Source organism: Oryctolagus cuniculus, chromosome 12 (genome assembly GCF_051225735.1).
Source record: "Oryctolagus cuniculus isolate XC-2025 breed Fujian yellow rabbit chromosome 12, ASM5122573v1, whole genome shotgun sequence".
Taxonomy (NCBI): domain Eukaryota; kingdom Metazoa; phylum Chordata; class Mammalia; order Lagomorpha; family Leporidae; genus Oryctolagus; species Oryctolagus cuniculus.
The window spans coordinates 66,783,966-66,811,428 of NC_142878.1; the positions used below are offsets into that span (position 1 = coordinate 66,783,966).

The 27,463-nt window shown below is 44.6% G+C and overlaps 1 protein-coding gene across 1 annotated transcript; it reads left to right on the forward strand.

Annotated features, from left to right (window-relative positions):
• On the forward strand, positions 1-26,858 carry PDIA3 (protein disulfide isomerase family A member 3). The gene is made up of 13 exons (NM_001171315.1): positions 1-158; positions 8,826-8,904; positions 10,268-10,385; positions 14,516-14,623; positions 15,520-15,649; positions 19,093-19,209; positions 19,505-19,630; positions 20,488-20,670; positions 22,379-22,487; positions 23,759-23,887; positions 25,631-25,710; positions 26,468-26,525; positions 26,745-26,858. Exons 1-13 carry the CDS (start codon positions 1-3, stop codon positions 26,856-26,858), a joined length of 1,509 nt encoding a protein of 502 aa, NP_001164786.1.
• The last annotated feature ends 605 nt before the right edge of the window (positions 26,859-27,463 follow it).

Consider the following 27,463-nt stretch of genomic DNA (forward strand, 5'->3'; position numbering starts at 1 on the left):
ATGCGCCTAGCGATGTTTCCCGGCGTGGCGTTGCTTCTCGCCGCAGCCCGCCTCGCCGCTGCCTCCGACGTCCTGGAACTCACAGACGACAACTTCGAGAGTCGCATCACCGACACGGGCTCTGCTGGCCTCATGCTCGTCGAGTTCTTCGCCCCTTGGTGAGGCCACTCTCCTAGGGGAGGGAGGGCCGGGCTGGGCCTGGGGCGAGGGCGGGAACGGTTGGGGCCTACGCAGCGCTGGCGCCCTCCACCATTCCAGCGGGCCCGGGCTGCGGCCGGCGGGTTTCCTAGTCTTGGGGAGCCGAGAGCGGGGAAGTCGCTGCTGGGAGACCCGAGGGGAAGAACCTTCAGGCTGGACTCCCGCAGGGCCGCATCCTTCCCCCGGTGCTCTTGCGGCACTTCCTATTTGCAGAGGGCTCAACCACCCCCTCCCCCCCTTGGATGTGGATCGCTACAATTTCTGGGTGAGTCAGTGATCACCGTTCTGCAGTCTACAGATGAGGCATCCCAAAGCCTTGGGGTCGAAGCGATCATTTCAGCAAATCCCGAGGCCCTTGGCTCTCCAGGGTCTTTCCTTTCTTCTTGCAACCCGCCCCACAGCCTCTGGTTTCCAGCCAAGGTCACTCCGTGGCAACAGAGGGCTCGCTAAGTGCTTTCCTGAGGAAGGCAGTTATTTTGTCCATCACATGGCGTACAGTTTCTACATTTGTCACTTATTTTTCAGCACCAGCACAGACCTCTGCAAAATAGAGTACATGAACAAGAGCGAAAACACCACAATCTGTTTAAATGGGCGGTTTTAATAAGGATTTCTGAGAAATGACCCACACTCCAATGAGAAAGCAACCAGTGTTGGGGAAATAAAAAAGGATGACTTAACTGGACAAAGGTGTATTTCCTTAGGGTAGAGCTGATTCAGAATTTGTCCCGGGGAAAGTGAGAGCAAATAAGATTTCCTGTCCACTCAACCTGAATGATTTTTGTTTTTCACCAAATCATTAGAGAGAAAACTGTGATTATCTTAATGCTTGGGATAGCTTGGTATGTCCATGCTAATTACAGTACTTATTTTCTCACCTTCTGGCATAATAACCCTCAATTAAAACTACCTGTATTCAAAAGTATCAGGAAGACAGTTATTGGTTGGTTCTGGCTCTGATGTTCATTCCCCAGCCCTGAAGACCACCCGAATCAGAAGGATGTGCTAAGAGGCAGCACATTTTGTTTCCAGCTTGTGACAGATTGTGTCCAGGGCATTTTGTGACTCATTGGCAGTACTGATTACACATTAAAGGGAGTCTTTGCACTTCTCTAGAGTTCATGCTTTCTTTAAGAAACAACTCTTCTCAGTTATATAATCATGCTGCTGACTTTGAGGGGTGTCACTGGGCTTGTCAGAATGGAACAGGACTTCCTTGACATCCGGGTTGACATCGGGGTCATGCAAGGATTTAAAATAAGAATTGCTGGAGAATTGTGGGCTCCTGGACTGTTTAAAGCAGAATTTTCGTTTCAGTTGAATGCCTTCTTTCCAACTAAGTTGGTGCATGTGCTTCCCTGAAAACTGCGTATCCCATCATGCACTAAACTATCCCAAGGATTGGGTGGATCTGTGTTGTGTCTGCTTCTAATTGGTTTGGAAGACAAGGTCATCCTTCACAAAGCCCACAAGGAAGATCAGTTTTCTGAATGAGCAATTTGGAATTGAGGAAGTCTCCTGTTGATAATGTCCTTATTTCTTTGCATTCAACTTTTTTTTTTTTTTTTTGACAGGCAGAGTGGACAGTGAGGAAGAGACAGAGAAAGGTTTTCCTTTTTGCCGTTGGTTCACCCTCCAATGGCCGCCACGGCTGGTGCGCTGCGGCCAGCGCACCGCGCTAATCCGAAGGCAGGAGCCAGGTGCTTCTCCTGGTCTCCCATGGGATGCAGGGCCCAAGCACTTGGGCCATCCTCCGCTGCACTCCCTGGCCATAGCAGAGAGCTGGCCTGGAAGAGAGGCAACCGGGACAGAATCCGGCGCCCTGACTGGGACTAGAACCTGGTGTGCCGCCGCTGCAAGGCGGAGGATTAGCCTATTGAGCCGCAGCGCCAGCCTCATTCAACTATTTTTATTAACACTTAACCTGGAAATGGTTTCTGACTGTTGTGTTCTTTTTGTACAGGTCAGAAGTAGTGCTATCTCACAAGTTAAATAGGAACAGTTAAAGAATCTCTATTAAAAGTAAAATGGACCTGTTTGGGGCAAGTTGTTATTCTTAGATCTTTTTTGCTTTCATTTTAGAAGTGAAAGCGAAAGATTTTTTTTTAAGATTTATTTGTTTGTTTGAATTTCAGAGTTAGAGATCTTCCATCTGCTGGTTCACTCTCCAGATGGTCGCAATAACGGGCTGGGCCAGACAGAACCTGGGACCCAGGAGCTTCATCTGGTTCTCCCATATGGGTTCTAGGGGCCCAAACACTTGGGCCATCTTCAGCTGCATTTTCCAGACCATTAGGGAGCTGGATTGGAAGCAGAGCAGCTGGGACTCAAACCAGCGTCTCTGTGGATTGCTGGCTTTGCAGAAAGCGTTTTTACCTGCTACACGATGCCAGCTCCTGAAAGATTTTTTTTTAAGACTTATTTATTTGAAAATCAGAATTAGAGAGAGGAGGAGAGGCAGAGAGCGAGAAAGAAGTTTTTCCATCCGCTGGTTCACTCTACACCGATATGAAGATAGGAGCCAGGAGCTTTTTTTTGGGTCTCCAACTGGGGGTGCAGGGATACAAGGACTTGGGCCATCTTCTATGGCTTTCCCAGGCCATAGCAGAGCTGGATCAGAAGTGGAGCAGCCAGGACTTGAACCAGCATCCATATGGGATACTAGCACTGCCCACATTGAAAGATTTCTTTGCAGTTGTCTTTATAGACTACTGTTTCCATTATGAGTTAATTATCTATATGTAAGGATGGGAGCATCAGAATTTCTCAGGGGAAATCTAAGGCACTATTCAGATGTTTATGATATTTCTGCCAAGTGTTAATAAGTGGTGAGTTGATTTTAAGTCTTCAGCATCTACTATGGGCTTTGGCTCTTTTTTTAATGTGCATTTTCTCAAAGATTAACTCATTTATTTGAAAGGCAGAGAGAGAGAGGGAAAGATAGATCTTCTGTCTGCTGGTTTACTCCCCAAATGGCCACAACAGCCAGGGCTAGGCCAGGCCAAAGCCAGGAGCCAGGGACTCCAGTACTTGGACTGTCATCTCTGCTTCCCAGGTTTATTAACAGAGAGCTGGATCAGAAGTGTAGGGTGTCTCCAACCAACACTCTAGAGACACAGCGGGATGTCCTTAGCTGTGGCCTAACCCACTGTACCACAACATGCATACCTAACTTTTTATTTTTATTTCTTTGAAGGGCAGAGGGGCAGAGAGACAGATATTGCATCTTCTGGTTCATTTCCCAAATATCTGCAACAGCTTGGGCTGGGCCAAATGAAAGCTAGAAACCCGGAACTCCATCCGGGTCTCCCGTGTGGGTGGCAGGGACCCAAGTACTTGAGCTATCACCTGCTGCTTCCTGGGATGTGCAGTAGCAGGAAGTTGGAATCAGAGGCATATCTGGAACTCCAATCCAGTCACTCTGACGTGGAATGTTCTAGAGCAGGGGCGGGGACATCCTGCCTGTTAGCAACCACAGGCAGGACTTGAAATTAGATAACAGAGTTACAGAGAGAAGGAGAGACACAGAAATCTTCCATCTTCTGGTTTACTCCTTAAATGGCTGTGACCAGGGCTGGGCCAGGCCAAAACCAGGAGCTGCTTCTGGGTCTCCCACATAGGTGGCACAGGCTCAGGGACATGGGTCACTTTATGCTGCTTTCCCAGGCACATTAGCAGAGAGCTGGATTGGAAGTGGAGCAGCTGGGACTCGAACCTGTGTCTGTATGGGATATCTGTCACCCCTTCCACCTGGTGTTCTTGGAGAAGGAAGGAACCATATCAATTTTTCTGTCAGAGCCTAAAACAGTACTGAGCGTATGGCAGGCGTGAAGTGATGATTGTTGGCTGAATATATGTTGTATATTATATAATATATATTATATAATGTTCATTATCTTCTACTAGGTACCTATGGTACCTATCTCTAAGGGTATATGGGATTTTTTTTTAAAAAGATTTATTTTATTTATTTGAAAGACAGAATTACAGAGAGAGGTAGAGACAGAGAGGTCTTCCATCTGCTGGTTCACTCCCCAGATGGCTGCAACGGCCGGAGCTGCGCTGATCCAGAGCCAAGAGCTTCTTCCGGGTCTTCCACACGGGTGCAGGGGCCCAAGGATTTGGGCCATCTTCTGCTTTTCCAGGCCATAGCAGAGAGCTGGATCGCAAGAGAAGCAGCTGGGACTTGAACTGGCACCCATATGGGATGCGGGCACTTCAGGCCAGGGCATTAACCCACTGCGCCACAGCGCTGCCCCAGGATTGTTTGTTAATACTTTGTAGAGGTGCGTGAGAAAAGTAATGATCAATTTTGGTGGATTTTTGTAACTAACTCTTACTTCCCTTGAACTCCACCTGAGTTCCATTGCTGGTGGATTTGAAGGAAGCAGTCTGCTCCAACTTCACTGGCACTCCTATGTGCATTTGATAACTTCAGGAAAACTGCCAGTGCTTAGGGCATTGTTTTCAGTCCCTGCCTTGCAGCTTAGACATCTGGTTTGTTCCCAGATTCCAGGAGATTCTCAGTAAGCCATGTTTACTTACAATTTTTTTTCTCTTCAGGTGTTTAAATATAGTTGAAGTGAAACTTTTAAATCTGTTAGCTTTGATAATTACTAGATATGTGACAGGAATCTCTGTTCTGTCTCTTTATTGTTGCTGTCACTCTGGTCCAAGCTTTCATTATCTGGCATGTGAAATAGAGTATTTTCAAGGTTGCTTTATTCTTGGTTCTGTGCTCTTTTCTTGCTGGCCCCATACCTTGCTAGCTTATGGAGTTTTAATACTATATAGCATAACATTTATTATCTCTCCAAAAAGCAAAGCTCCATAAGGTTTTCTGAATACATCTTTTTTTTTTTTTTTTTTTTTTTGACAGGCAGAGTGGACAGTGAGAGAGAGAGACAGAGAGAAAGGTCTTCCTTTTGCCGTTGGTTCACCCTCTAATGGCTGCCACGGCTGGCGCGCTACGGCTGGCGCGCTGCGGCCGGCGCACCGTGCTTATCCGAAGGCGGCAGCCAGGTGCTTCTCCTGGTCTCCCATGGGGTACAGGGCCCAAGCACTTGGGCCATCCTCCGCTGCACTCCCTGGCCATAGCAGAGAGCTGGCCTGGAAGAGGGGCAACCGGGACAGAATCCGGCACCCTGACTGGGACTAGAACCTGGTGTGCCGGCGCCACAAGGCGGAGGATTAGCCTATTGAGCCGCGGCGCCGGCTGGAATACATCATTCTAGCTAGCATTCTCTTACCTTTGCTCTACTGTTGCCCAAATCTATAATACCTTACGCAGAGCCAGCACTGTGGCACAACTGGTTGAAGCCCCAGCCTGTGGTGCCACTTCCCAAATGGGCACTGACGAATTCTGGCTACTCCACCTGCGATCCAGCTCCCTGCTAATGTGCCTAGGAGAGCAGCAGAGGATGCCCAAGTGCTTGGGCCCCTGCACACATGTGGGAAACCTGGAAAAGACTTCTGGCTCCTAGCTTCAGCCTGGGCCAGCCCTGGTCATTGTGGCTAATTGGGGAGTAAGCCCCAGATGAGAAACCTCTCTCTGTATCTTTCTCTGTAACTCTTCCTTTCAAATAAATAAAATAAATCTTTAAAAAATAATAAAATACCTTACCCAGGGCCTGCTTTGTAGTGTAGTGGGTAAAGCTGCTGCCTGTGACGCCATCATCCTATAGGGTGCTGCTTGGTGTCCCGGCTATTCCACTTCAGATCCCAGCTCCCTAGTGGAAAAAGCAGCAACTGATGGCCCAAGTATTTGGATCTCTGCTACCCATGTGGGAGATCCAGATGAAGATTCTGGCTTTGGCTTCTGCCTGTCGGAACCCTCACCCTTGCAGCCATCGGGGGAATGAACCAGCCAGCAGGTGGAAGATCTCTCTCTCTCTCTCTCTCCCCTTCTTTATAACTCTTTCAAATAAACAAATACATTTTTAAAAATAATAATACTTTACCCTTGGGCTGGGCATTGTGGCACAGTGGGTTAAGTGGCTGTGTGAGAAACCTGCGGTGTTGGAATAACTTGTTTGAGGCCTGGCTGCTCTGTTTCTGAATAAAAAAGTCACTGATTATGAGAACTTTCTCACTGAGAAAGAAATGCCACAATTGAAGCTATGATAGCAAGACACATCAATATCAGAAAGTATACCTGTGAAATACAGCATAAGGAGTATCATGTACTATTTAGTCTTTAAAAAAAAAAAAAAAAAGCCAGTATAGTTGAACCCTCTGTGAACCCCTGCCCTATTTTATGCACTCCTATCCTGAATTTGCTGTGTCACTGTTAACTTATTTAAACTTTCAAATAATTACTTTGAGGGGCCGGCATTGTGGCGCACCTTGTTTTTAAAGAATTGTTTGTTTGAAAGGCAGAGTGACAGAGAAAAGACAGGAATCTTCCATCTGCTGGTTCACTCCCCACAGGGCTGCAACATCCAGGGCTTGGCCACACTGAAGCCAGGAGCCCCGAACTCCATCAGGGTCTCCCACATGGGTGGCAGGGCCCTAAGCATATGGACCTTTATCCACTGCCTTCCCTAGCAGGGAACTAGATCGGGAGTCAGCAGCCAGCAAACTGGTGCTCCAGTATGGGTGCCAACATTGCAAGTGGCAGCTTATTTTTTTTTTTTTTTTTTTTTTTTTTGACAGGCAGAGTGGACAGTGAGAGAGAGAGACAGAGAGAGAAAGGTCTTCCTTTGCCGCTGGTTCACCCTCCAATGGCCGCCGCTGCAGCCGGCGCACCGCGCTGATCCTGGCAGGAGCCAGGAGCCAGGTGCTTTTCCTGGTCTCCCATGGGGTGCAGGGCCCAAGCACCTGGGCCATCCTCCACTGCACTCCCTGGCCATAGCAGAGAGCTGGCCTGGAAGAGGGGCAACCGGGACAGAATCCGGCGCCCCAACCGGGACTAGAACCCGGTTTGCCGGCGCCGCAAGGTGGAGGATTAGCCTATTGAGCCACGGCGCCGGCTCGCAAGTGGCAGCTTATTAACCCACTGCACCACAACACCAGCCCCAATCCTTTGTCTTAAACAAGTTTTAGAGATAAAATATTTCCAAGTTATTTAGCTGTTCATCACTTCATAAAACAAATTGAGACTGTTAGCTATGAAATAGATGCTCAAGTTTGTTATCATTCTGTTTTTGCTGTCTGGGGAGGTTACAGAACTTTTCCCCTTACGGTGATCCCTCTGCAACCCATTGACTTGCAGAGATGATGTACAGCTGTGTTAGTTTTATATTGATAAGAATACTTTACACACCCCACCCTGGTTGCATGTATGGTGTACCTGTGGGACTATTAGGACTTTCTGGGCAGAGGAGCAGGTGTTTCTGTTGGCCCTCTGGGAAAATTACTCTAGTTTACATGTTTTTATCAGTTCTCATGGCCAGGTGAACTCTGTAGGTTTAACTGTCTTTCTTAAGTACTTCATCCTGATGTTGTGTTGAAACTCAATTGAGAAGAAAAAGGCCTTCACTGAAATGCTAATGTATCTTCTTGTATCAAAGAAGTGCTTTCTGAGCCTCATTCCACTACACCCTCAAACTGGGTTTCTGGTCATAGAGTCATGTTGAAGGAATGGAGCAAAACACTTGGTGCTGATTCTTAGAGTTAATATTGGGCGCTGGTGCTGTGGCACAGTGAGGTGAGTTAAGCGTCTGCCTGTGGCAGTGGCATCCCCCTTCCAATCCAGCTTCCTGTTAATGGCCTGGGAAAGCAGTGGAAGATGGCCCAAGTGCTTGGATGCCTGCACTTGTATGAGAGACCCAGAAGAAGCTCTGATCAACCAGCTCCTGCTGTTGTAGCCATTTAGTGGTGAACCAAAGGTTGGAAGACCTTTCCCTCTGTCTCTCCCTCTGTCTGTAACTCTGCTTTTCAAGTAAAAATAAATCTTACAAGGTTTTAGTAAAAATAATTAATTAATTTGCTTATTTATTTGAAAGGCAAGAGTGACAGATCTTTCATCTACCAAGTGACTGCCCAAATGACTGCAACGGTCAGGCCTGGACCATGCTGAAGCCAAGAGCCCAGAACCTCATCTGAGTCTCCTACATGAGTGACAGGGGCCCAACTAGTTGGGCAAACTTCCACTGCTTCCCTGGCCATTGGAACCTGGATCCAAAGTGGAATAGCTAGAACTTGATCTGGCACTTGAATACAGGATGCCAGCATCACAAGTGGTGGCTTGACCCACTGTGCACAATATTGGCCCCTAGTCACTGTATTTTTAAGAGCCAAATGCTAAACCTTCCTTTGGGGGAGTGCTGCCAGAAATGAGATTATTGCTATCTTGTCCTTCATTTTAGCCTCATTTGTTCCTTCTTTAGTGTGGAGTGTACTTGTGACTACAACCTTCAAGACTCCGTTATGTTAATTGAGAATAAATTTTGTGCTTCTCTGAGCCAGTGCTATAGAGTGATCCTCAGGTTTAAGACAGGATGTTTGTCTTCTGAAAACTCTGGTTTACCTTAGCAATAATGAATATTGCTCAGCTGATACTTTGCTTTTGGAAATGACTGCTAGTTCAACAGTAGTATTATAGTTTAAGATTCTTTCTAGATACAGAATTCACAGATTTGTAGGATTAAACTGAGAATTTGGCTTTTCCATATGTTTACATTTAGGTGTGGACACTGCAAGAGGCTTGCCCCTGAGTATGAAGCTGCAGCTACTAGATTAAAAGGAATAGTCCCACTAGCAAAGGTGAGTACAGGTGGATTCTTTGTTAAAGGATATGAGGTATTTTATGTTTGTAATATTAACTGATTTTTCTCTACTCTTAGGATGCTAAGAAAAATAAACACTAGTTTCTGGACAAATACAAAACTGACTATGATGTTATAGTTTCAAAAGACAAAGTAGTGAGACTAAGGAAATTATTGGCATAAGAAACAAAATATATTGATAAATAAAAATATACAGGGCAAATACAGAAAGTAAAAGTGCAGCTCTAAAGGTTAGAGGAAAATGATTGAGTGAATGATTTCCCTAAACCATATTTTAATATTCACAGTGATGGGAATGGGAAAATAAGAGGATATTGATGAATATGTAGCCACTATTTTTATGACTAAAGTAAATGCTTCCAGTTTAAAAGTTCAGCTCTCTGCCTGAAATAGTAAATGCAAGTATAAGGCTGTTTTTGGAAACTGTTTTATTTTTATTTTTATTTTTATTCTTATTATTTATTTGAAAGGCAGAGTTGCAGATAGAGGAAAAGATAGACAAAGAGATCTTCCATCTGCTAGTTCACTCCCTAAATGGCTGTAATGGCCAGGGCTGGGCCAGGCTGAAGCTAGGAATCCAGAACTCCATCTAGGGTTCCCACATGAGTGGCAGGGCCCCAAGCACTTGGGCCATCTTCGGCAGTTTTCCCAGGTGCATTAGCAGCACTCTGGTATATGGGATGCCAGCAATGTAAGTGGCAGCTTCACGCTCTGCACCATAACATCAGCCCCTTGGAAACTACTTTTAATTGTGATATTAAACAGCTTGGTAAAGAGGGAAAAACTTCATGGTTTAATTCCTGCTTCATATGACTATAGACACATTAATTGTCTAGACATCCATTTACCTGTCTTAGAAATTATTTCCCTTCTTTCTGAGTTTCACTAGATTTGTTATGCAATGGTTTAGCTGATTCAGATTAGCTCTGGGAGCATGTACATTTGTTGGTACCTTTGTTAATAACTCTATATTTGCAAAATCACACTATACCCCATCACACTTAAAAATATGTATATATACCCATCTTTCCTTCCCCGTGATCATAGTTCTTTTCAAAGTAAGCCAAAGCAAGTGGTTTATCCCTTAAGTACTCTGAGGCAGGAAAAAGATGGAGACCACTGCTTTAAATAACAGAAACTCACAGGGACAGAATTAAGTAGTAATTTTGCCTATTTGTATGAATGCTAGAAATCTAAATTCTTTAAGATCTAATGGTCTTTGATGTGTTTGCTGCACATTTCTTGATCCTCTTATGCCCTGATCAGTTCTAATATTTTCTGAACACGGAAACGACCTGCAGTAGGTGTCTGGATAACAAAATAATTTGTTTTAATATTAGGTTGATTGCACTGCCAACACAAACACCTGTAACAAGTATGGAGTCAGTGGATATCCAACACTGAAGATATTTAGAGATGGTGAAGAAGCAGGTGCTTATGATGGGCCTAGGACTGCCGGTAAGGATCCTAGGTTATGTTCTGGCAACTGAATTTGTTAAGTACGTGTTTCTTTGTAGTGAAGGAATGAGAATGTGTTTTTCTACACAGTGTACTTTGGGTTGTGAAAGTTCCTTATCTAATAGGACAGTTTGATAAGTATACAAAAGACTTCTTTAAATGGATATGAGTAATACTTGAACTTGAGTTACAAGGTCAGCAAAGCATTTTCTCATTTGGTAAGTATTGAATGCCTACTTTGGGGGCTGGCACTGTAGTATGGTAGGTTAAGCTTCTGCTTGTGGCTGTTCCATTTCTGATCCAGCCCTCTGCTAATGGCCTGGGAAAGCAGTGGAAGTTGCCCCAAGTGCTTGGGCCCCTGCATCCACATGGGAGACCTGGAAGAGGCTCCTGGCTTCAGATTGGCCCAGCGCTGGGGGTTGTGGCCATTTGGGGAGTGAACCAGCAGACAGAAGACCTTTCTCCCTCTCTCTGCCTATAACTCTGACTCTCATAAATAAATAAATTTTTTTTAAAATACCTACTCTGCCAGCTATTCTGTAGATACACTATGTGCTTGATATTGATAAAACTAAAGTCTCTAGTTTTGTGGAACTTACATTCTGGGAGAAAAAGGGGAAAAAAGGCCACCAACATTATAAAAAATATATATGGATAATCATCTAATAACATTTAGGATGGCAGCTTTAAAAAAAAAAAAAGTAGGCAGCCATGTGATACAGCGTTAGGTTGCCAATTGGGATATCTGCATTCTATATCTTGAGTGCTGGTTTGAGTTCCATTTAGTCCATTTCTCATCCAGCTTTCTGTTGATGTGCACTGTAGGAGGCAATGGCTCAAGTGTTTCGGTTCCTGCTGTCCACATAGGAGACCTGGATAGAGCTCTCAGCTTTGGCCTGACCCAGCCTAGGCTGTTATCGTCATTTGGGAAGTGAACTAGTGAATGGAAGAACTCTTTGTCTATTGCTTTTCAAACAAAAGGGAAAAATGATTAAATAAAAAAGCTGTTTAAAACTTTATTTTTAAAGATTTATTTATTTATTTGAAAGACAGAGTTACACAGAGAAGGAGAGGCAGAGAGAGAGAGAGGTCTTCCATCCACTGGTCCACTTCCCAAATGACCGCAACGGCCTGAGCTAGGCCAGTCTGAAGCCAAGAGCTTCTTCTGGGTCTCCCATGCAGGTGCAGGGACCCAAGGACTTGGGCCATCTTCTGCTGCTTTCCCAAGCCACAGCAGAAAGCTGGATCAGAAGTGGAGTAGCCGAGACTTGAGCCAGCACCCATAGGGGATGCCAGTGATGCAAGCGGTGGCTTTATTCACTGTGCCCGCAGCAGCCAGTGATGGGCCAGGGCAAAGCCAGGATCCCAGAACCCAATCGAGGTTTCATACAAGGGTGGCAGCAATTCAAGTACTGCACATTATCAGGACGCTGGACTTGAGGGCAGAGCCAGGACTCAAACTTGTGCACTCTGTTAAAGGATGTGTGTGTCCCAAGTGGTGTCTGGTAACTGTTGTGCCAAATGCTTGTCCTATGATTTTTTTTTTTTTTAAGGTTTATTTATTTGTTTGAAAGAGTTACAGAGGCTGGTGCCACGGCTCAATTGGATAATCCTCCACCTGCGGTGCCGGCACCCCGGGTTCTAGTCCCGGTTGGGGTGCCAGATTCTGTCCTGGTTGCTCTTCTTCCAGTCCAGCTCTCTGCTGTGGCCCGGGAAGGCAGTGGAGTGGCCCAAGTGCTTGGGCCCTGTACCCGTATGGGAGACCAGGAAGAAGCACCTGGCTCCTGGCTTCAGATTGGCACAGGGCGTTGAGGGGTGAACCAATGGAAGGAAGACCTTTCTCTTTAACTCTGCCTGTAAAAAAAAAGAAAAAGAAGAAGAAGAAGAAGAAAGAAGGAAAGGAAGGAAAAGAAAGAAAAAGAGTTACAGAGAGAGAGGCCTTCCATTCACTGATTCACTCCTCAGTTGGCCACAGTGGCCAGAGCTACACCTATCTGGAGCCAGGAGTGAGGTGCTTCCTCATGGTCTCCCATGTGGTTGCAGGGGCCCAAGGACTTGGACCATCTTCTACTGCTTTCCAAGGCCACAGCAGAGAGCTGGATCAGAAGTGGAGCACCCAGGACTCGAACCAGTGCCCATATAGGATGCCGGCACTGCAGGCAGTGGCTTTACCTACTATGCCACAGCGCTTGCCCCCCATGATTCGTTTTTTAAGATTTTGTGTGTGTGTGTGTGTGTGTGTGTGTGTGTTTGTGTAGCTAGCCCCTCACTCCTCAACAGCAAAATGTGATTTTTGGCTGGCTCCTTCATGTACATGATATATTTTAACCTATATATGGTTAAATTCCTATAGAAGCTGGCAAAAAGTCACTGCATTTTTTGTTTTAAAAAATAGAAAGCTACAGGTGACCCTTTGTGCTGCTTGAGAGTAAGAACATGTGTTTTCATTTAATTTATTAGCAGAATGATGTTTTTAAGATTTTTAATGTGATGAGCACTAGAGCAGAACAAAAACTCCTATTTGGAATCTACTTGGTAGTGAAGAGTTTAGAGGCACAAGGGGGCCAGTGTTATGACATAGCAAGTAAAGCTGCTATGTGCAATATCGGCATCCCATATGGGCACTGATTTGATTCCTGGATGCTCCACTTCCTATCCAGCTCCCTGCTAGTGTGCCTGGGAAAACCACAGAGGATGGCCCAAGTGTTAGGGCCCCTGCCACCCACATGTGAGACCTAGATGAAGCTCCTGGCTTCGGCCTAGTCCAGCCCTGGCTACTGGGGCCATTGGGGAGTGAAACAACAGATGAAGAAATCTGCATCTCTCTCATAACTCTATCTTTCAAATAAAATAAATATTTTTTAAAAAGAGAGACACATAGAGGCTGGCGCAGTGCATTAATCCTCCGCCTGCGGTGCTGGCATCCCATGTGGGCGCTGGTTCTAGTCCTAGCTGCTCCTCTTCCCGTTCAGCTCTCTGCTGTGGCCTGGGAAAGCAGTGGAAGATGGCCCATGTGCCTGGGCCCCTGCACCCATGTGAAAGACCGGGAGGAAACTCCTGGCTCCTGGCTTTGGAATGGCGCCGTTCCGGCAGTTGCAGCCATTTGGGGAGTGAACCAATGAAGGGAAGGCCTTTCTCTGTATCTCTTCCTCTCACTGTTACTCTACCTCTCAAATAAATAAATAAAAAATATTAAAAAAGAGACCAATAGAAAAGAAAAAGAGACCAATAATAAATTTCTTTGGAAGTCATTTAACAGTTGCAAATGCATGTACCCTTGACCCAGTGAATTCACTTTACCTAATATATTTACTTACTTACAAAATGACAGTGATACAGTGTTACTTGTATCACAGAATCAGGTGTAACAGCTAGAGATTCGAAACATGTCCATCATTTGTGTCTGGTTGAATAAATTATGGTGGTCTATACAGTGCTGTAATAAAAGGTTGAGGTGGCTCATTATGTACATTGATAGAAACTATCTCTGAGCTGTTAAATGAAAAAAATAGAGAACATGCATATGTCACCATTTTTGAGGCTAAAAAAGAAAAATGATAAATATGTAAATGTTTGTGCTAAAAATATTTGGAAGGGAGGCCGGCACCGCGGCTCACTAGGCTAATCCTCCGCCTTGCGGCGCCGGCACACCAGGTTCTAGTCCCGGTTGGGGCGCCGGATTCTGTCCCGGTTGCCCCTCTTCCAGGCCAGCTCTCTGCTGTGGCCAGGGAATGCAGTGGAGGATGGCCCAAGTGCTTGGGCCCTGCACCCCATGGGAGACCAGGAGAAGCACCTGGCTCCTGCCATCGGATCAGCGCGGTGCGCCGGCCGCAGCATGCTGGCCGCGGCGGCCATTGGAGGGTGAACCAACGGCACAGGAAGACCTTTCTCTCTGTCTCTCTCTCTCACTGTCCACTCTGCCTGTCAAAAAAAAAAAATAAATAAATAAATTTGGAAGGGTATACTGGAAACTGAAATCTCATCTTGTGTGGAGGAAACTGAGTGACCAGTAACAAGGTTGGGAAGAAAACTTCATTGTATATACCCTTTTGCACATTTTGAATTTTGGATCACGTGAAGTTACGTTTTCAAAAATTATAATTGCTGTACCTTTAATCTTGACTTCTAAGATGGAATTGTCAGCCACTTGAAGAAGCAGGCAGGACCAGCTTCAGTGCCTCTCGGGACTGAGGAAGATTTTAAGAAGTTCATTAGTGATAAAGATGCCTCTGTGGTGGGTAAGTAGCAAGTATTTATGCCAAAATCATCAACTGGCTTTCAGAAATCCTTCATGTGTGGGAAAACTATGAATTTACAACAGTTAGGAAACTTTGGGGGCAGTTTAAGCAATTATTAGATCAGTATTGCCATAATGTGGGGCAGTTGATGTTTTGAATGGTTGTGCTCTTACAGATATAAAAGTTTTAATTTCTGTTAAAGGTCTAGAATAGAAATATCTTCAGCTTTTTCTATCACTTCTTAAAATCTTAGACTTAACTTACATTTTCACAGTAATCTGCTTTCTGCAGTATTGCCCTAACAATTTTAAGTGTGGTATGTGATATATTTGACAAAATGTAAACATGTAAGTTGTGTTTCTGCTTCTCTTAATTACTGTAAAAAATGGACTTTGTGTCAACAGAAGATGATTTATCATTTAAATTTTACTGAAAGATACTTAACTGGATTTTACCATGTGTTTTACCAAGAATTAATTCTGAGTAGGCAATTATTAATATTTGTTTTGGTCACTTTTCTAAACCTGACATTCTAATGACAGGTAAGACAGAAAAAGAGTGAAATCACTCATAGTTTATTTTGATATGCTATTTTAATTTGATACCAGAAATAGTAGTTTGCTCAAATTTATTCACTTGTGAAAAAGGAGAAGACTTGAACCAAGATCTTCTCTTGTGGCTGTCTCAGAAATGTTTCTTTAAAAGGAAGAGAAACATTCTCCTTCTGAACGCTGTTTCAGATATGAGGTGCTCAGGGAAGGAGCAGACCCAGTCCTATTTACCTTACTTTGCTTATCCATGATAGAGTAAAGACTTTGAGAAACAGAAGATCTTAAAAGTATTGAACATCTCTCAGCACTTACTGCTTCTTCCTGTGTCTGGTATGTTTTTTGTAGGTTTCTTCAAGGATTTATTCAGTGAAGCTCACTCTGAGTTCCTAAAAGCAGCCAGCAACTTGAGGGATAAGTACCGATTTGCACACACCAACGTTGAGTCTCTGGTGAAGGAGTATGATGATGATGGAGAGTAAGTGACTGCTGAGTGCCCGTGTAAATCTTTGGAGCAAGTGCTGTTATGTGAGCTCATGGTTGTTTTGCCTGTTTCTAAAATATTATTGAACCTTTGCTAGGCGAAGGTAAGTGCTAGAAAGTATTGCTGTCTTTGAGAGGCGTCTACCTACTAGAGAAGGCATAAATAAGTGAATATATATAAAAATGTAAGGGGAGTGGTATATGGAAATGTGTTATGATGGAAATGTACAAGGATACTTCAGAAAGTTTGTTGGAGGAGGGCATTTGGCCTAGCAAGGGAGACGCCAGCTGAGATGCCCACCTCCCACATCAGATTGCCTGCATTCATGTCCCAGCTCTGCTGCCCTTCCAGCTTCCCACCCTAAGAGACAGCAGGATACGGCTCAGGTGTTTCCTGCCATATTTGTGAGAGACAAGGATGGAGTTCTCAGCTCCTGCTTCAGCCTGGCCCCAACCCAAGCTGTTGTAGGCATTTGGGGAGTGAAAGAACAGATCAGAGATCTTTTTGTCTGTCTTTACCTCTTTTTGTCTCTGCCTTTCAAATAATTTTTTTTAAAAAAAATCCATATGCCATATCAGAGTCTCTGGGTTTGATGCTTGTTTTTGGCTCCTGACTCCAGCTTCCTGCAAGTATGGATCCTGGGAGGCAGAGGTGATGGCTTAAATAATTGGGGCCATCCACATAGGAGACCTGGATTGAGTTTCCAGCTCCCAGTTTTGCTGCTGCCCCCAAACCAACCCCACTTCCCACCACCATTTTAGTCATTTGGAGAGTTGAACATGTGGATGAGAGTTCTATGTCTCCATCTCAAGTAACATTTTAAGCAGAACCTCAAGGACTTAAGAGTTAAATTTTAGAAGTTAATGGAAAAATGGAATTAAACAGTTTATTTTGAGTGCAAAAATTTTTGAAATCCATGCATAAGTTTTTTGTGATATACATATTCTGTGAACTTTTTTTTTTATTAATTTATTTGAAAAGAGTTACACAGAGAGAGGAGAGGCAAAGAGAGAGGGGTCTTCCATCCGCTGGTTCACTCCCCAGTTGGCCGCAATGGCTGGAGCTGTGCAGATTCGAAGCCAGGAGCCTCCTCCGGGTCTCCCATGCAGGTGCAGGATACCAAGGACTTGGGCCATCCTCCACTGCCCTCGCAGGCCACAGCAGAGAGCTAGATCGGAAGTGGAGCAGCCAGGTCTCAAACCAGCGCCCACATGGGATGCCAGCGCTTCAGGCCAGGGTGTTAACCCACTGTGCCAAAGCGCCAGTCCCAGAACTTTTTGAAAATTTCATAATTAGAAAGCATTGGGGGTACAAAAAGATGGAAGTTTTTTTTTTTTTTTTTTCCCTTAAAGAATGGAGAACAGTCAGAAAAAATTTCATAGAGCAGGTGACTTAAAAGATCAATTTTCCCAGGTAGATTATAGTAGTTGTGATAAAAATTATTCCAGATAAAGCAGCTGAAATGAAGGCCCAGGGGTATAAGAGAGCTGTGGCATCTTTGGACTCCCATAGTACTGCAAGGATATTGTTTTTGAGTGAGGTGATAATGAAAGTTAAGCAGAAACCAATCTAAAGCCTGTAAGTGCATTACAAAAGAGTTAGATTTTATCTTTTAGACATTTGAGAGCCATTGAGCTAGGGAGTAATGTGACTAATTTTGTGTTTCAGAACATCTTCGTGGTGGTGGTTTGAAAAGGGAGTAGTGGGAAAGCAGTTAGGAAGTGGTGAACAGCAGCCAGGGCTTGAGCCAAGCTAAATCCAGGAGTCTGGAACTCCATTCAGGTCTCACACATAGGAGGCAGGGGCTTTCTCAGGCTTTCCAAGGCACATTAGCATGGAGTTAGATTGGAAGTAGAGTAGCTAGAACTTGGACCAGCACCCATATGAGATGTTGGCTCTGTGGGGGGCAGCTTAAACTATGCCGTAGCACTAGCCCCAACTATTTTTTTTTTTTTTTTAAGAGTTATTCGTTTATTTGAAAGGCAGAGTTAGGGAGAGAGAGAGGAGAGTGGTCTTATGTTTGCTTGTTTACTCCCCAAATGACCACAATAGCCAGGGCTGGGCCAGAATGAAGCCAGGAGCTAGGAACTTCACCTGGGTCTCCCACGTGGGTCTCAGGAACCCAAGTATTTGGACCATCCTCTGCTGCTTTCCTTGGCACAATTGCAGAGAGCTAAAAAAAGAATTTTAAGAGTGGACATTTAGCCTAGCAGTTAACACATCAGAGTACCAAGGTTTGATTCCTGACTCCAGCTACCAGCTCCAACTTCCTGGGAGGCAGTGGTGATGTTTCAGATGGTTGGGTTCTTGTCATCTATGTGGTAGGTATGGGTTAAGTTTCCAGGTCATAACATTAATCCCAGTCATTTTTGAGAGTGAACTAGTAGTTGGGGGATCTCTCTCTCCCTCTCCTCGCCCTTTCCTCCTTCCCTAAGACTCTGCCTCTCAAATAAATGATTAAAAGAATTTTAGCCCTGTTCACATTCTTGCTTGCACAGCATGCTTGTATTAGGTTCCTGTTTGCCATGCAGTTTCCCTGTGTTCCATGAAAATGTGCTTTAATTAACATACAGGTAGTTAATGGCTAATTTGGAAGTATAATAAAGGATATAAAATAATGATATTTTCCTTTCTTCACTTCCTCCGTCCCTCCTCCCATTCTTTTATTTTCTTTCTTTTTCTTTCCTTTTTGAATTATATTGAATCTATTGTAATTATTACAAAAACATAAAAATAGTCATGTTTTCTAACAAAGTGAGTACTAGATATAAACCAAACCAAAGATGCAATTTTTCCTGAACAAAAGGCTGGAAATTAAAGGAATTTGCATCCTCAGTGGATTGAGGAAAGTTTGACTAAAGTGAGAGGCAAAGTAGTACAAACGAGAAATATTAGTAAACTTGGTTCATTGAGAAATGCAGAACAAAGGAATTTCTGGAGAACTGAAGCTAAATATTCATAATTGTATTTCTACCTATAACATTTTATAACTTGAAGAAATCTTGAAGATGTTTTCTCTAATGAAATATTTTTCTTACTGTGTGAAGTGAATTTCTAAGGAGAGCAACAGGGCAAAGTACCCATTAATAGGAGCATTCTCTGCTTTATTTTTTTATACATTTTGGGATAAGTTGTATTCTGTTTGCTGCTGTTTTTAGAGGTTTTGGAATTATCTATTCTGACCCCACCTGAAGCCCAGAAGGACTTTGTAGCCCAAGGTTTATTAAGCCTTTATACCCAGTTATTGTATTTGAGATTAAAATGGTTAGCATCCCAGTATAGAAGGTCATGTTGCATCTGGATCTGTAGCCTCAGAAAAGAGTGCTATGTGCTTAGATGGTAGTAGCAAAGTTACATAGTCTGAGCTGTAGATAAAAGATACGATATAGTCCCTCTGCTACCTGTCTACTCAGAGGTTTTGTTTGTTTGTTTTAAAGGGGTATCACCTTATTTCGTCCATCACATCTGACGAACAAGTTTGAGGACAAGACTGTGGCATATACAGAACAGAAAATGACTACGGGCAAGATTAAAAAGTTTATCCAAGAAAACATGTGTGTACCTCTTGATACCTTGTCTGGGTTTCTTTGCTTCATTTTAGTTTTACCTCAGTTATTAAGCATTGCTATGTTTTGACTTACAGAGCCTATTCAGGGTTTTTTTAAAATACAGTTTGAAGTTTACATTAGAGCAGTAATGTACGGGCCCTAGAAGTCATGTGTAAGGTATATTGCTTAGTACTTGTCATAAATGTTGAAAATTTCTTTCTCTTTTAAGTGTTGTCAGTTAGTTATAATGCTATAATGTCCCTAATAAACATGCCTAAGTTAATGGATTATTTCATTTCAGTTTTGGTATCTGTCCTCACATGACAGAAGACAATAAAGATTTGATACAAGGCAAGGACTTACTTATAGCTTACTATGATGTGGACTATGAAAAGAATGCCAAAGGGTCTAACTACTGGAGAAACAGGTAATAAGAATTGTGTTTTTGTAAACAAGTTTGCCCAATGTGTATACAGTCCCCTCTAACTATCTTGTTAAGAACAGATGAGAATTGTGAATTTGGGGTGAGCATTGTGCAGCAGGTTAAGCTGCCACTTGGGATTCCTGCAACTCCTAAAACAGTGCATATTTTGAGTCCTGGCTCCTCTGCCATGCCTGGGAAGGCAACGGGTGATGACCCAAGTACTTGGTTCCCTACTGCCCATGCAGGAGACTCAGATGGAGTTCCTGGCTCCCGGCCAGGCCCTGGCAGTTGTGAGCAATTGGGGAGTGAAACGGTGGGGGAAGATCTCTGTCACTCTCTTTCAAATAAATCTTAAAAAGCGGGGGAATTGGGAACATGTGGCTCCCGGAAACTACATTTGAAGCCATGTGCATAACAAACTGTTTTGAAAAGGTATTGGGCATCACTCCCAAGGATGTTCCTTTGCATTGTGACATAGTGACTCCAGACCTTACAGTAAAACATATAAATTTGATTTAAAATGCACTTAAGACATTGTGCCCACTGTCAATGCATTTTACCCTTGCCAATTTTTTTTTTTCAGATCTGTCATTATGCCTGCACTAGAGTTTACAGTTATGTAACAAGATTCATTGAGGGTGAACCATTTGATTGGTTGCCTCCAATTTGGCAGTGTTGTTCAGTATGGCATTAAAATATACCATATCCCCATGTCAGTACACAGAACACAAGTTCAGAATGATTCTAGAGTGCTGCATGGATTGGCAAAGTTAGTCTTTGCTTTCTAAGTTCTTCTTAGTTCTAAAAATGCTTTACCATGCTAGTACAGTCTTGGCACAAATATCTCTTGTTTCCCACAGAGTAATGATGGTGGCAAAGAAGTTCCTGGATGCTGGACACAAACTCAATTTTGCTGTAGCTAGCCGTAAAACCTTTAGCCATGAACTTTCTGATTTTGGCTTGGAAAGCAGTACTGGAGAGGTTCCTGTTGTTGCTATCAGAACTGCTAAAGGAGAGAAGTTTGTCATGCAGGAGGAGTTCTCGTGAGTTGCTTGTTGGTGTGGCACAATCTTCTTTCTTCTTTGAATACCACATGGTCCTAATGTAAACTTAGGGAAATTGGAAAGGGGTGGGCGTTTGACACAGAAGTTTAAGTTACAACTTAGGTCACCTGCATCCTATATTGGAGTGCCTGGGTCAAGTTCTGGCTGCTCTGCTTCCAGTCTGCTTCCTACTGATGCACATCGTAGGAGACAGTAGATCATGACTCAAGTACTTGGATCCCTATCACTCATGTAGGAGACCTGGATGGAGTTCCAGGCTTTGGCCTGGCCCAGCCCCAGCTATTGCAGGCAGCTGAGGTGTGAATCAGTGGATGGAAGACCTCTCTCTTTTTGCCTTTCAAATAAAGTTTAAATCTATAGGGGCTAGTGCTGTGGTGAAATAGGCTAAGCCTCGGCCTGTGGCGCCAGCATCCCATATGGGTACTGGTTCTAGTCCGTGCTGCTCCTCTTCCGATCCAGCTCTCTGCTTATGGCCTGGGAAACCAGTAGAGGGTGGCCCAAGTACTTGGGCCCCTGCAGCCATGTGGGAGACCCGGAAGAAGCTCTTGGCTTTGGATCAGCTCAGCTCCAGCCATTTAGGGGGTGAATCGGTGAATGGAAGACCTTTCTCTCTGTCTCTCCCTCTCTAACTCTACTTCTCAAATAAATAAAATATTTTTAAAATAAATAAGTAAATAAGTAGAGATCACAGGGGCTGGCATTACAGTGTAGCAGGTAAAGCCGCTGCCAGCATCCCATTTGGGCACTGCTGTGTGTCCACTTGGGATCCAGCTCGCTGCTAATAGCCTAGAAAAAGCTACAGAAGATGGCCCAAGTGCTTGGGCCACTGCTACCCACATGGGAAACCTGGAAGAAGTTCCTGGTTCTTGGCTTCGGCCCAACACAGCCCTCGCCATTGCAGCCATCTGGGTAATGAACCAGTGAATGGAAGATCTTTTCTGTCTTACCCTCTCTCTCTGTAACTCTGACTTTCAATTAAATCTTTTTTAAAAAGAAATCTCAGGCACAATTTTTATATTCACCTTCTGGAACAAGAGTAAAATCTTCCTTGTGAGCCAGTCAGTAAAACAAGATACTATAAAACCCACTGTTCTCCAGAGCAACCAAGACCTGGTTCTTCTGCAAAAAGCAAATTTACAAAACATAAGCATTTCCTCCTTTAGAATTTTGCAATCCATAAAGAGTGCACTGGAAATGGAAGAGAAGTGGTTTATTTCTTTTTCCATATCGAGAAATAAAGAATACCTCTTGGCCGGAGCTGCGGCTCAATAGGTTAATCCTCCGCCTTGCGGCGCCGCCACACCGGGTTCTAGTCCCGGCCGGGGCGCCGGATTCTGTCCCGGTTGCCTCTCTTCCAGTCCAGCTGTCTGCTGTGGCCCGGGAGTGCAGTGAAGGATGGCCCAAGTGCCTGGGCCCTGCACCCGCAGGGGAGACCAGGAGAAGCACCTGGCTCCAGCGCAGTGCACCGGCCACAGTGCACTGGCCACAGCAGCCATTGGAGGGTGAACCAACGGCAAAGGAAGACCTTTCTGTCTGTCTCTCTCTCTCACTGTCCACTCTGCCTGTCAAAAAAAAAAGTACCTCTCCCCTTTTAGCTTTAAATTCAAGCTAAAATATGTGGAAACTACTCAAAGGAGTTGTTTATGCTCAGTAAATTAACACTTGACCCTTGTCTTTGCATTTGCAGGCGTGATGGCAAGGCTCTGGAAAGGTTCCTGCAGGATTACTTTGATGGCAATCTGAAGAGATACCTGAAATCTGAGCCCATCCCAGAGAGCAATGATGGGCCTGTAAAGGTGAGGTGCTCACAGCTGCACCAAGCCTAGGAGCAGTTACTCCTCCTCGTTTCCTTATTTAGACTCAAAATTCTGGGTCTAAATGTATACTTTGTTGGCTTTTTGTCTTTATTTTTGGTCCTTCCCTCCCTGAGCTGTAAGATAAGCATTGGTAAGCTCCACAATCTGCAGAGCCAGGAATGTAAAACCTTAGAATTTTCTGATGCAATTTATACTTAGGCTAGCTTACTCTTTGGGGTAGAGTAAGCTAGTCCCTAAGAATAGTTTTGTTGGGGCCGGTGCCGCAGCTCACTAGGCTAATCCTCCGCCTGCGACGCTGGCACACCATGTTCTAGTCCCGGTCGGGGCGCTGGATTCTGTCCCGGTTGCCCCTCTTCCAGGCCAGCTCTCTGCTGTGGCCAGGGAATGCAGTGGAGGATGACCCAAGTACTTGGGCCCTGCACCCCGTGGGAGACCAGGAGGAAGCACCTGGCTCCTGCCATTGGATCAGCGCGGTGTGCCGGCCACAGCACGCTGGCCGTGGCGGCCATTGGAGGGTGAACCAACAGCAAAGGAAGACCTTTCTCTCTGTCTCTCTCTCTCACTGTCCACTCTGCCTTTATCTTTTTTTTTATTTTTTTATTTTTTATTTTTTTTTTATTTTTGACAGGCAGAGTGGACAGTGAGAGAGAGAGACAGAGAGAGAAAGGTCTTCCTTTGCCGCTGGTTCACCCTCCAATGGCCGCCGCTGCAGCCGGCGCACCGCGCTGATCCTGGCAGGAGCCAGGAGCCAGGTGCTTTTCCTGGTCTCCCATGGGGTGCAGGGCCCAAGCACCTGGGCCATCCTCCACTGCACTCCCTGGCCATAGCAGAGAGCTGGCCTGGAAGAGGGGCAACCGGGACAGAATCCGGCGCCCCAACCGGGACTAGAACCCGGTGTGCCGGCGCCGCAAGGTGGAGGATTAGCCTATTGAGCCACGGCGCTGGCTCCACTCTGCCTTTAAAAAAAAAAAAAAAAATTAGTTTTGTTGCTCTGACAGTTAGGTAACCCATATATTTCCTATGACTTCCTAAATGTAATTGACAGATGACAGACATGGGAATGAGTTGGTTTCTGGGGAGTGGCATCTTTAATACAGTCAGTCTATAAATATGGTTTGGTTTTCCATGACTTCTTTTCCATGATACCACATCAAATTTGAGAGGGGATTAGATACAGAAACAAATACAGCTTTTGTATTTACTCTTTTCTTTACTTAAAAACTAAAGAATCTTCTATGTTTTCTTTCCAGGTAGTGGTAGCAGAAAATTTTGATGAAATAGTGAATAATGAAAATAAAGATGTTCTGATTGAGTTTTATGCTCCTTGGTGTGGTCACTGTAAGAATCTGGAGCCCAAGTATAAAGAACTGGGAGAGAAGGTAAGCCTCAACCCTGTTCTTATGCTAAAGTTTGAGCGGGAAGTTTGCATACATGCGGAGCATTGGTTGCTTGGTTATTCCAGTTAGTCCGGTTCCTGAGTATTGGTAGATATTTTTCAGTCTACTTGCTTTCTCTTGTTCGCCACCTAGTGTCTGTAACTTGTCAGTGCCTCAGTTATCCATTTTAATTTGGCATTCCTCAATCTAGTTTATTGTTAAAAATACCCAGGAGCTTCTGAATTTTGGTGGTGGCTTAGGAATCTGTAAGTTCCTACATTTTTTTTTTCCACAATATTTGAAAGGCGGAGTGATGGGATTGGGGGCGGATATCATCCATCCACTGGTTTCCTTCCCCTAAAGTCTGCGATAGCTGAGATTGGGCCACACAGAAGCCAGGAGCTAGGAACTCCGTCCAGATATCCCATGTGGGTGGAAGAAACCCAAGTACTCAGGCAGTTATCCACTGCCTCCCAGGCGCATTAATGGAACTTAGTTGGGAAGCAGAGTATCTGGGATTCAACCAAGCACTCCAATATGGAATGCAGGCCTCTTAAGCAGAAGTTTAACCCTCTGCACCACAATACCCACCTTAAAACACTTAGCCCTCATAGTGTCTTACTCAGGTAAGGTAAATTTGAAGGTGCCTATATATACAGGTTTTTTTGTTTTGTTTTTTACTTTATACAATAAAGAAGTTTAAGGCCGGCGCCGTGGCTCAATAGGCTAATCCTCCACCTTGCGGTGCCGGCACACTGGGTTCTAGTCCCGGTCGGGGCGCCGGAATCTGTCCCGGTTGCCCCTCTTCCAGGCCAGCTCTCTGCTATGGCCAGGGAGTGCAGTGGAGGATGGCCCAGGTGCTTGGGCCCTGCACCCCATGGGAGACCAGGAAAAAGCACCTGGCTCCTGGCTCCTGCCATCGGATCAGCGCGGTGCGCCGGCTGCAGCGGCGGCCATTGGAGGGTGAACCAACGGCAAGGGAAGACCTTTCTCTCTCTGTCTCTCTCTCTCACTGTCCACTCTGCCTGTCAAAAAAAAAAAAAAAAAAAACAATAAAGAAGTTTATCTGGCTCATGATTCTGGTGACTGTCACTAGCATCCTGGTGAGGGCCTCTGGGTTGTGTCACAACAGGACCTAATAGAAGAAAAGGAATGGCCATGTGCGGAAGGGATATAGAGGGTTTTTTGGTTTGGTTTTGTTTTGTTTTGTTTTTTTAGATTTATTTATTTATTTGAAAGTCAAAGTTACACAGTGAAGGAGAGGCAGAGAGAGAGAGAGGCTTCCATCCACTGGCTTACTCCCCAATTGGCCATAATGGCCAGAGCTGCACCAATCCAAAGGCAGGAGCCAGGAGCCTCCTCCAGGTCTCCTACGTGGGTTCAGAGGCCTAAGCACCTGGGCCATCGTCCACCACCTTCCCAGGCCACAGCAGAGAGCCAGATTGGAAGTGGAGCAGCCAGGACTCGAATCAGTGCCCACATGGGATGCCGGCACTGCTAGCAGCAGCTCCACCCACTACACCTCAGCGCTGGCCCCTGGATATAGAGTCTTAAGAGGATCCAGGAGAGAAAAATAAGCTTGTGGAATATTAGATAATATCTGTAAGCTGTACTGCTCTTCTCATCTGGAGCAGTAACTTAACAAATGTAGTTGAAGAATGAGGTTGTTGTTAAGTCTTGAATTGACTAAATGTGTCTCTGTCACTGAAAACTTGAAATTTAAAGATCTAACCTTTACACCCACAGCTCAGCAAAGACCCAAATATTGTCATTGCCAAGATGGATGCCACAGCCAATGATGTGCCTTCTCCATATGAAGTCAGAGGGTAAGTAGATTAAAAATTAACAAAAGGCCGGCGCTGTGGCTCAATAGGCTAATCCTCCGCCTTGCGGCACCAGCACCCCAGGTTCTAGTCCTGGTCAGGGCGCCGGATTCTGTCCTGGCTGCCCCTCTTCCAGGCCAGCTCTCTGCTGTGGCCAGGGAGTGCAGTGCTGGCTCCTGCCATTGGATCAGTGCGGTGCACCGGCCACAGCGCGGCGGCCATTGGAGGGTGAACCAACGGCAAAGGAAGACCTTTCTGTCTGTCTCTCTCTCTCACTGTCCACTCTGCCTGTCAAAAAATTAAAAAAAAAAAAAAAAAAGTATCATCACACTGGAAAGCATCAAGAGAAATTTCCCTTTTTTAAAAAATTTATTTATTTATTTGAATGTTTCAGAGAAGCATCTGATTGCTGGCTGGTTTACTGCTGGCTGGTTCACTCTCCAAATGGCCACAACAGCCAGAGCTGGGCCAATCTGAGGCCAGGAGCTTCTTCTGGGTCTCCCCAATGGGTGCAGGGGCCCAAGGAGTTGGGCCATCTTCCACTGCTTTCCCAGGCCATAGCAGAGAACTGGATTGGAAGTAGATCAGCTAGGACTTGAAGCCACACCCATATGAGATGCCGCACTGTGGGCGGCAGCTTTACCTGCTACACCACAATGCCGGCCCCAATAAAGAGAAGTTATTCCCGGAAACAGTTGTTAGGGAAGTATGGAGTTACTCTGCAACCTGAAATTAATAAGCTCTTTTTTTTCTTTCCTAGTTTTCCTACCATCTACTTCTCTCCAGCCAACAAGAAGCTAAGTCCAAAGAAATATGAAGTAAGTGCATCCGCTCATCTTTCCACAAACATATAGAGACATAAACACATACACACTTGTATATATCCAGTGCTTCTATTTTGTCAATTTAATATGAAATTCTGCTGTTACGGTAAATATATGTGGTTGCTTTTATAATCTCAGAAGCCTCCTATTGGGGGAAAAAAAATCCAGGATTTTTCTTAAGAAAAATTTTCAGCGTAACTTTTTATTTTTTAGGGTGGCCGTGAATTAAGTGATTTTATTAGCTATCTACAGCGAGAGGCTACAAATCCCCCTATAATTCAAGATGAAAAACCCAAGAAGAAGAAGAAGGCACAGGAAGATCTCTAAAGCAGCAGCCAAATACACCACTTTGTAAAAGGACTCTTTACCAGACATGGGGAAATTATTGGGGAGGACTGGGACCCATCTGGGATTATTACCTCTCGGAGCTGAGAGGACAGAATGGATGTAATCTGAATCCTATTCAATTTTCTCTAAACTGTTTCTTAGCTGCACTGTTTATGAAAATACCAGGACCAGTTCATGTTTGTGGTTTTGGGGAAAATTAATTTGTGTTGGGGAGAATGTTGTGGGGGTGGGGGGAATTGAGTTGGGGGGTTATTTTCTAATTTTTTTTGTACATTTGGAACAGTGACAATAAATAAGCCCCCTTTAAATTGTCATTTTTTTTCTCCCGTGGAATGGGAAACCAAAGGTTCTCTGTTCAATAGGACTTTACAGTGCTTAAAATGTTCTGTGATCAGCACTGTTAAGTATGTATGAAAGGTGGCTGGGAATGGCAGTTTTAATTTTCATTAATTCTAAAAGCCAAATACTAGCTACTGTAGTGGTCAACTGAGTCCAACTCACAAATCCTTTACAAACTTCCCCTTTCTTTGTAGCCTCACATTGTTGCCCATGTCCCCAGCCTGATGATTAAAACAGGTGAGGGG